General features: G+C 46.8%; 1 protein-coding gene across 1 annotated transcript in view; it reads right to left on the bottom strand.

Annotated features, from left to right (window-relative positions):
- Positions 1–1,012: 1,012 nt before the first annotated feature.
- TGFBR2 (transforming growth factor beta receptor 2) overlaps positions 1,013–10,109 on the bottom strand; it is an 88,553-nt gene continuing 79,456 nt past the window's right edge. Inside the window, exons 6-7 of the mRNA XM_027872147.1 lie at positions 5,077–5,204; positions 1,013–2,416 (exon numbers count right to left, since the gene is read on the bottom strand). Of these exons, the coding sequence (XP_027727948.1) occupies positions 2,237–2,416; positions 5,077–5,204 (308 nt within the window). The 3' untranslated portion in view covers positions 1,013–2,236. The remainder of the gene's footprint in view (positions 2,417–5,076; positions 5,205–10,109) is intronic.

The raw sequence follows: 10,109 nt of genomic DNA, 5'->3' as shown, positions 1-10,109 counted from the left end.
CCTTTAGATGTAGTAGTTTTGAAGAAAAACAAAAAGCTGGCATCTCCAGGAACTACAGGACGTTATTCCGTCGTCTTTTGCCTTGAATGAGAAAACACAAACAAGCAGGCCACAGTAGAACGTTATACTACATTCCAGTTTACGTTGATTACTTGCCAGGGGAAGCCTGGGAATGAGCCAATACCTGAGGATTCTGCCCACCGACCACTAGGGGTCAATGGGCCCCAGCTGTCCAAAGGCACTAGACATGAAAATGGCTTTTTCAGGACAGACAGCGGCGACCCAGGTTCCTGCCCCCTCCCATCACCCCAGCTAATGCAGCCCTGGGCTGGGTACCACCCTTCCCCTCTATGCTTCTCTTTACATTCCCCCCTCCCCGATTTCCTTCAAAAAAAAAATAATAAATCTGGATGGCCGCTTTGTCTGTAGCTCCTTTCTCTCGAGTCATCTACCACTCAAAGGCAGAGAGGGGGGAGCTCCAAAAGCATTTTTTAATCAAGCTTCTTTGCCTGAGTTTTTTTAAAGCTCAAATAGGATTCCTTTTGGGCCACCATGCAAGGCCCTCTGATGTTGCTGACAAAGATTCCCTAACGCTTTACAGAGAGAGCTGGCTCTGGAAAGACTTGGGACCAATCGCTTTGGTGGCCGACTGATGCTTGTAGCAAAGGCCTCTGGGAGTTGGTGGGTGATCCTACAAAGCCTTAAAGAAACATAGAAAAAAAAAAGACTGGGAATGCTGCTATCCCATCTCTACCCTCCAAAGGGGACTTAAGTCTTTGTCATTAAATCTTGGATGGACATGGGGTGGGGGAGAAAGCATAGATTTTGTGTTGGAAGGGACCTTGAAAGCCATATAGTATCATAACCCTTTCAATTTCACAGATGCAAAAACTGAGATCTGGATGGTGAAGTGATTTGTCAGAGGCCATACACATAGATGGCAGGGCCAGGAATCAATCCAGATTCCATTGGATCACACCAGCGATTCCAAACTGGAGGAAGAAACTGGGACTCACCAGAGGAAAATTTATTGCAAGTTCAGAGTTAGAGCAGGGCTTATATTTCCTGTAAGGTCTAGGGAAGCAGGCCTACAGCAATATCATCTATCATCTCCTTTCCATAATGCCAAAGTGTCCGAGTGCATTCAAGGGGTGGGGAGAGATGGAATTCATTGGCTTTTGCATAGAAAACTAGAGGCTAAAATAACGGAGTTCAAGACACAGGATGCACATCTGGTGGGGTTAGGGAGCAGAGATTTGGCCAAATGATCTGGGGGGGCTGCTGTGGTGGAGGGCTCAGGAGCAAAATACTCATGATAATTTCTTCATAAAGAAAGTCACAACCACGTAATATAAGGTAAGGCAAATGGAAAACATCTGTCTGGCTTGGGCTGATTTTGTGGGGGCCCGGAGGGAGCCGCTCTCCACATTTCTCTTTAGCCTGTGATTACGTTGGGCTCCAGTTGCTGAAGGGCTCCTGGCCAATGGTGAATGGGTGCAAGAGCCTGAGAGTTCCTCTAAGGAAGGTGATCCCAAACTTGGGGGCCAGGAGGAGTCCGTCGGAAGCCCACCAAAGAACCACATGAACCCCGAAACAGCACAGAGGAACAAGAGTTAAGAACGGCTATTCTGGGCCAGGAGTGAGCTTTGGCATTCTTGGGAAATGTGGGAAATAGCAGGGGTGTGGGAGGCCGCAGTCCACTCCTCGGCGGCGGTCTGCCTCTCTACTGGAGGGGAGGGGCGAGGAGCTAATGCTGTCTGAGGGGCCCTCTCGTCCCTCATTCCTCTGATACGGTGATAATCTCCTTGGCATTCTCCTCTCTGTCGCTACAGAGTATGGCTGTAGATAGAACTATAGATATATATATATAATATATATTTTTATATATATAAAACATAGCTATTCCGTAGTTATATACAGGCATTAATAAAGTGCAATTGTTATTGGCTATTGTAAGGAAAGGGGGAAAAAAATCTCATTTCCTGAGGAAGCGCTCACACAGCTTATCCTATGACAATGTCACAGGCGTAGAATGCTTTATGTCACCCACTCCCCGCCTGCTGCTGGTTGCCACCAAAGCGAGTTCCTCTCCAGAGCCCCGGCTTCAGGGGAGTGCAGGGACCCCCTCGGTTTCACAGGAAGCCAGGCCAAGGCACTATCAGACGGCGTTTTCCTGCCTTCGGCCTTCGGAGTAGATGGGCAGCGTCCTTGCCCTCACCACGAGCTCAGCCCGGGGTTACTTGGTGGGGCTCAGGGAGCCGTCCTCAGGGATTTTCTCCTCCGAACAGCTTCTCCCCGACAGCCGGTCCAGGTCGCCCAGCTCGTCAAAACGCTCGGCCACACACTGAGCGGTCAGTCGCGCTTCTGGATCGTGGTCCCAGCATTCGGCCAGAGTCTCACAGACCATCTGTATGCCCTGCATGGGGACAGGTCAGGAGAGATCGGGGAGTCAGGAAGAAGCACACAGAAGTCCCAGAAAAACTCAGCCAAGAATAAGGGAAAGGACTCAAGATAGCCTGAGAAGTCTTCTAGTTCGATGAGGAAACAGAGAGGCGAGGAGACTGGCTTGAGGTCACACAGGTAGAGTCCAGATTCAAACCTGGATACCCTTGCTCCAAAGCACAGTCCTCAATTTACTCTCTCAGAACCTCAGAGTTGCCTAGACCATTACAGCATTTACTTGGGTCACCAAGGCAGGATCTGAACCCAACTTTCAGACCTCAAGGTAGGTCCTCTATCCACTCACTATACTATCTTACCTCACCTCGTACAGAGTGCTCCTAATACCCCAGAAGCCTGGCTCCAAGAAGTCCAACCTGATTGCCCCAAGATTTTGACATCACTGAGTATTTCCCTAGCCAGCCAGCACAGATAGTGTGCCCCTACAAACATGGGGACAAAAATGCTCTCAAGTGACCTCGCTCCTGGTCCGGTCCCAGGTCTACAGATAAATCACGGAGAGTGCTATGGGAGCCTGGATTTTCAGGGGCTGCTTCCACAACTCTATTTCTAGCAAACCTCAAAGCCTCCCTCCCCCACCCCATGATTTCATGAAGCTGAATTAATTGCATCATTTACCTAATTGGTGGTATTGACGGATAGTGCCGTTAATAGTGGAATGCTATTGTTTGTACATAAGCAACATTTATTTTATTCTGCCGCTGTAATTACGGGCAGTAAATTAAATATTAAGCATTAACTTGAAATCAATAGTGCGACAAATCTCATTAACAGGAAAAATGTATTATGCAAATTCATTCCAGAATTTTATCACCATGAATAATGGCTTCATTACACCAAACCTACTGCAAGGGAGGGGGAAGGAAAATGCAGCAGAGAGAATCCGGGCTGGCTCCAAGTATACACAAAACAGGCCTGCATTCCTTGGGGGAAAGGTTATCTTGGCCTCAACCACCAGGGGAAGCACTTCGGACCAAGGCCGGGCCTGGAACTCTTCTGGGCTGGACCAGCCCTTATCAGAGGGACTGGATTCCAGCGCTGGCACAGACTGGCTTCTTCCTGCTCCATTTGTCTCCCTGGGTTGTACTGATTGTTTTCATTTCTTCTTCGAACATGCCCTGCCCTGACAGAAACCTTAGACTTGGCTATAACTTTCAATGGATGCAAGAAAAATTTTATATAGCCATCTTATAGGTTAGACAAGGCTATTCACTGCACATGTGGTGGCCTTACATCGAGGGTCCTTCTCTGTGGACATCACAAAAATCACTGCTGTTTTCTCTTCTCTGTCTGTCTGTCTCTTTCTCTCTCTCACACACACACACACACACTCTCTCTCTCTCTCTCTCTCTCTCACACACACACACACACACACACACCCCTGACAATGCCTCCCATGCTAGCTCTTTGGAATCATTGTTAGGGGTGTTTGGCCTGACTGTTCATGTCCTTGTGGGTTCTCTTTCCCTCTTCCCATTTCACTGGCTCATGGAACAGTGTGTTGACATGGAGGGAGGGATGAACTCAGAGTCAAAGAAGGTGGGCTTGAATCTCCCCCAGCTTGGCCATTTATTTCCCATGTGATCCTACCAAAGTTACTCCATCTCCCCAAGCCTCAGTTTCTTTATCTGTGAAATGTGTGCACATGCACATTGGTTAGATGAATTTCACACCTCATCTCAAATCCTCACTAGCTGCTCGTATTCCCCCTAACTATTCCTGTCCTTCTCTCTGAGACCCCTCTCCAATGTCCCCTGTGTTCATCTTGTAGGCACACAGCTGTTTGCATGTCATCTTCCCAATGACAACGTGAACTCCTTGGGATCAATGAGTCCCTTGAGGACTGGGGCCGTTTATCGCTTGTTTTTTTTTTTGTTTTTGTTTTTTCCTCCACTGCTTAACATAGTGCCCGGCACACAGTAGCCACAAATATTGGTATGCTTAACTAAATCTACGCACCTTTGATAAGTGCTTGAGAAACATCCATTGAAGACGCCACAGGATTTCCTGACCAGGAATTTCTCTGATCCACCTAACTTCATTTCTTTTCTTCATTGCTTCCTAAGTAACTTCTTCTCCTGTCTTTTCTTGTATAATCAGACATTTCTCTCCCTATTCTATATCCACAACCCTTCCTCCCACCACTACACCCAGCTTCCTCTCCCTCTCTGTCACACACACACACACACACACACACACATCTTAAGTCATATCTCAGCCTAAGTAACACATGAAAAAGCAGGTAAAAAAAAAAAACCACATCTCTTCCCAGTTTTCTGTTCAAGGACTGGGAATGAGAGAGAAATTAAATATAAATGCCATATGTAATATAAATGCCAATATGTAATGCAGTATGTAATGACTGTGGGGCAGCTACAGCCATCACCATGTTCAAAGGGCAGATGGAATAGGACACAAGAGTTTGGAAAAAATGACATCTCCTCCTAAATCCTTCCTTACTGAATGCCCTATTTAGAAAGCACCTGCTGGCCTGGGCCTGACATTTATAGGAATAGGATCTTCTCTTAAAAACAACAAGGACATTAAGCAGGGAGCGACTGTGCATCTCACCACCAATCCCAGGGCGAATTTCTGCCAGGCTTAGCCAGTACTCACTCGGTGGCTGAGCCATGTGTTGGGGATCTCGGGCCGTCCGCGGTCTCTCAGCACGTTGTCCTTCATGCTCTCCACACAGGGATGCTCTCTCACTTTGGAACCAAACGGCGGCTCATACTCCTTGACTTCTGCCAAGGGAATACACAAAGACAGAGCCATTGAGAAGGGCGGTGGCGTTAGGATGGACTGCATGAATAAATGCCTTGCATAGAGTGCCAGGAGGTGGGCGGCAGGTGTGTACCAAACCCCACGGGCTGTGGGAAAGGGCAAGTAAGAGTGAAAATAAATCAGAGACCATTTCTGTGCCACCCCGGCGCCCACAACCCACAGTGGAAAGAGCCCTGGCTCTTGATTCAAAGTTCTCCTCAGATGCTTCCCTTGTTTGTGACCCTGGATAAGTCACATAACCTCCCCAGATCATCCCTGTTCCCCTCAACTATAAAAGTTTCCTGGGGCAGCTGGGTGGCACAGTGGATAGAGTGCTGGCTCTGGAGTCAGGAGGACCTGAGCTCAACTCCGGCCTCAGATACATAACACTTAATAGCTGCGTGACTCTGGGTAAGTCACTTAACCCCAATTGCCACACACACACACACACACACACACACACACACACGTTTCCTCATCTATAAAATGAGGAATCAACCCCCTCATTTTATGGATAAAGAGAAATGACTGTCCAAGGTTATAGAGGGAAGACTAACCTTCCATCTATAAAATGAGGTGGTTGTCCTATCTGTTTTCTCTGGTCCCTTCTAGTCCCTAGTCCTGTACCATGTATAACAACAGGGACAGAGTCAAGCAATTCCACTAGCCTAGGGTTATATCCAAAGCACTGAGCATGATGCCCTGTGCACAGTAAGTGCCTAATAAATTCTGACATTTCTCTACCAATCTCAGGTGATGAAACTCTGTCTTACCTAGGACAGCCCCCATTTTCTTTGTAATTTAGACTTTAACAGCATTGCCTAGAGCAGGGACGGACAAACTATGGCCCACCATCTGTTTTTTGCATGGCCCACCAGCTAAGAATAGCCATCCACTTTGTGACAGAGATGGTAGAGTCTGGGTACAGACTGAGACGTGCATTTTTGGAAATTGCTGGTGTAGGGATATTTTGCTTGACTACGTATTTCTGTTATAAAGGTTTGGGGTTTCCTTTTTCCCCCCAGTTAGGGACAGGGAGAGATAGAGCTAGATAGATAGACAGATAGATAAAAGCTTGTTAAATGAATATGGGTGTATCTATGTATATGTATGTATGCACACACACACATATGAAAGGGGAGAACAAGAGGTGGAGGGAGGGAGAGAGAGATAGAAAAAGAGCACAGCAGTCACTGGGCCAGTGAGCATGGCCTGAACAGCTTGGCCACTGGCATCACTAGTCCCTAGGGTAATCTCCATGCCAAGATGTGGAATCAATTTGGTAGGAATTAAGTTTTTATAATATAATAATGGTAAAAAAAATTCTTCTCTTTCAGAATACTTTGGGGGTGCAGGGGGTAGATGGGTCTCCCTCTCCCACCCAGGACAATCCTGATGGGCACGACAGAGTTGACTCGCTCCATTTTTCTGACCTCGGCCGGCCTGCCTCTGCTTAGGGAGTCTGGCGGCTCCCAACGGCTCCTGCCTTCTTGGTGCCCTTCAGGGCAGACATCTGATTGCTTTAGCCTACTGCAGCTCAGAACTTCTGAGTTCAAGGGATCCACCAGTCTCAGCCTCACTAGCAGCTGGGATCATAGGTGAGCACTGACTAGAGGAAGCTTGTCTTTAAAGCAACAGTAACTGTCCAGCCAAGTTTTTGGAGGGAACAGAGGACGGCCAGGGAGACTTTAATCCCTGGGAGGAAGAGACTGTCACGGTGACCTTTTCTCTCCAGAAAGCCTACCTGGGGAATGTGGGAGAATTTCTTCTCCTCCCAGGGGTGATGAGACCTGTCCCTCCTGTCAATATTCCTGAGCAAATGTAAAAAGAAGGCAAGCAAGCCTGCTGAGAGGCAGGCCGCCCTGGCCTTCTAAGACTGGTAGCGGGCTGATTTTTGATATTTTCCTACTTCACTTAATGCATGTCACGTCTGGGAGGGTCCCATACCTCACAAAACACAGGTATACCAGTCCCTGAACAATCTGGTGGAATATTCTTGAAAAATGAAGGAACTTTTAAAAAAAATTCTTTGGATTAAACTGGTTTTAGAGCTAGCTGATCCCTTAAGAATCTCAGGTCAACCCCTTTGTTACAGCAGGAAACTAGAGCCCAGAGAAGTAACTAGTCCAAGGTCATACAGAGAATGGGAGAGCCAGAGTTAGAACTGAGGACTCCAGATTCTGACTCTAGGCCTGTTTGCTGCTGCTTCGAAGAAAGAGATCTCACAAACACAATTAAAAAGCGGTCTCGGTTCACTTTCTATTACACGCCACTGTTCCTCTTCACTCCAACAATAAAGTGGCCCATTAAGGCTTTTTTTATTGGTGGATGGTCTTGGGGGAGGGGCTGTTTAGGAGTAAACAGCAACACAATTGTCATTTTGTTCCCAGCTTCTCAGAGTTGACGTAGGAGGAAACCTGGTCACAGCAAACATAGCCGGATGTCACGCATAGCCTGTAATGCAGCATATAGATCTGGAAGGCATTGTAAGAGGTCTAACCCTCTCATTTTACAGATGAATTACCTGAGACCTGGGGGCCACTAGGTGGCGCCATAGTGCACAGAGCACTGGGGCTGGAGTCAGGAAGAAAGGAGTTCAAATCCAGCCTCAGACATTTACTAGTTGTGTGACCCTGAGTAAGTCACGTCACCCTGTTTGCCTCAGTTTCCTCATCTGTGAAATGAGCCGGAGAAGGAGATGGCAAACCGTTCCAGTATCTTTACCAAGAAAACCCCAAATGGGACGCAACTGAAAAATGACTGAATAACAACTACCTGAGGCCTAGAGGGTAACTTGTCCGAGGCCACATAGTAAGTAGCAGGGTATAGATTTGAACCCAGGTCTTTTGACTCCAAATCCAGTGTTCTCTTTCCACTGTACCCCAGTGTGTGACTTCTTCCACCCAGATAACCGGGTTTTTTTGCTCTAGGATAAAGTTAATGGTTTTTGTCTGGGACGTACAAGCCCACGTAGCAAGCATCAGACCTGGAGCCAGAAGGAACGCCGGAGGTCCCCTAGCTACCAGAAGGATCACTGGGTCACAGAATCAGAGCTGGGCATGCACGGGGGCAAGGATGCTCATCTGACAGACGAGGAAACTCACTATTTGCTTGGATGACTCACTTCCCTTCCCTAGGAATGAGCATCAGATTTAAACCCTGGTCTTCTCACTCTCACATCAAGTGCTCTCTGCTTCCATTACACTAGGATGTATCACCTGGTCTCAGCAGTCTACTGTTCAGGTTGGGTGGCCATAGGCTATTTGCATCTTGCTAAATTTGGACCTGGGTTCAAATCTGGCCTCTCTGACCTAAAATGCAAGTCATGTTCCTGCTCTGGGTCATTGTTTTTTGTTGACATGAAGAGGTTGGACTCCCTGATAAATGGTCTGGGATTAAAAGTTCCTTTTACTTAGAAATCCCATCAGAGAGGCAGTATGATATAGTGTATGGAGGAGTTAGGAAGACCTGGGGGTTCAATTCTACCTCAGACACACACTGGCTGTACGACCTTCCGCAAGGCCTTCTCAGGGCCCCAAAATTAGATTCTAAGAATATATGCATCAGATCAGATGCTGGTCTGCATGAGCGGAGGAAATTTTCTCATTGGGAATTCTGTCCCTCTACATTCCCAACATTCAGGGGAGAGATCACTTGCCTGGATGTGGTGAGAATCTGCCTGAAAAATACAGAGGTCAAAGATCTCTTCAAAGATCTTCATATCAACATTATTAATAACTGCACAACCCTGGCAGCAACACAAATTTTGTTGTTCATTTATTTCTGTCACGTCCGACTCCCTGTGACCCCATTTAGGGCTTTCTTGACAAAGATATTGGAGTGGTTTGCCACTTGCTTCTCCAACTCACTTTACAGATGGGGAAACTCAGGCAAACAAGGCGTGACAAGCAGAATGGTTAATTATTAAACTGTAGTACATGAATATGATGACATGTCCTAAAATCATAAGCAAGAGGAATTTTGGAAAGTCTTTTACGGAATAACCCAACATGATAAAGCCAAACTAGAAGAAGGAAGAACCAAGAAATGATGGCCAGGCAAGGGAGAAAGTAGCTGAGAAGTAATGGACAGAAAGTCCTGCTCGGGGCTCAGATTCTTATAATCTGGCCAATAGTGCAGACTCACTAGGAACCTCACTCACCCCAATCAGTGTTTTAATAAACCTTGTCTTTGGCTGAGAAAAAAAAAAGTCCTCCTGGGGACATAAAGGGAGTGCCTGCAATGTTATACTTTCTGCACTGAAATTAATTTACTATCTTATTTACTAAGCAATTTTACTTAGGTTTACTAATGTACAACACTAAGTTTTTAATAAATCACTTAATGCATGAGGCTTCCCCATTAGGTTGAAATCCCCTTAAGGCAGGGGCTGTTTCATTTTGTTCTCTGTACCCCCAGAGCCAGGGCAGCTAAGTGGACAGAGCACCAGGCCTGGAGGCAGGAAGACTCATCTTCCTGAGTTCAAATCTGGCCTTAGACACTAACTAGCTGGGTGACCCTGGGTAAGTCACTTAACCCGTCTGCCTCAGTTTCCTCATCTGTAAAATGAGCTGGAGAAGGAAATGGCAAACCACTCCAGGATCTTTGCCAAGAAAACCCCAAATTAGGTCACGGAGAGTTGGACACAACTGAACAACAACACAACAAAAATCTCCACAGTCTAGCACAGTTCACACAAGGTGCATGTTAAACTCTTCATCGATGCCTCTTGGCTGGGAATAAAAACCGTGGANAAATTAGGTCACGGAGAGTTGGACACAACTGAACAACAACACAACAAAAATCTCCACAGTCCAGCACAGTTAACACAAGGTGCATGTTAAACTCTTCATCGATGCCTCTTGGCTGGGAATAAAAACCGTGGG

Source organism: Vombatus ursinus, unplaced genomic scaffold (assembly GCF_900497805.2).
Source record: "Vombatus ursinus unplaced genomic scaffold, bare-nosed wombat genome assembly UNPS02014799.1, whole genome shotgun sequence".
NCBI classification, from domain to species: domain Eukaryota; kingdom Metazoa; phylum Chordata; class Mammalia; order Diprotodontia; family Vombatidae; genus Vombatus; species Vombatus ursinus.
This window is presented reverse-complemented; position numbering and strand designations above follow the sequence as displayed.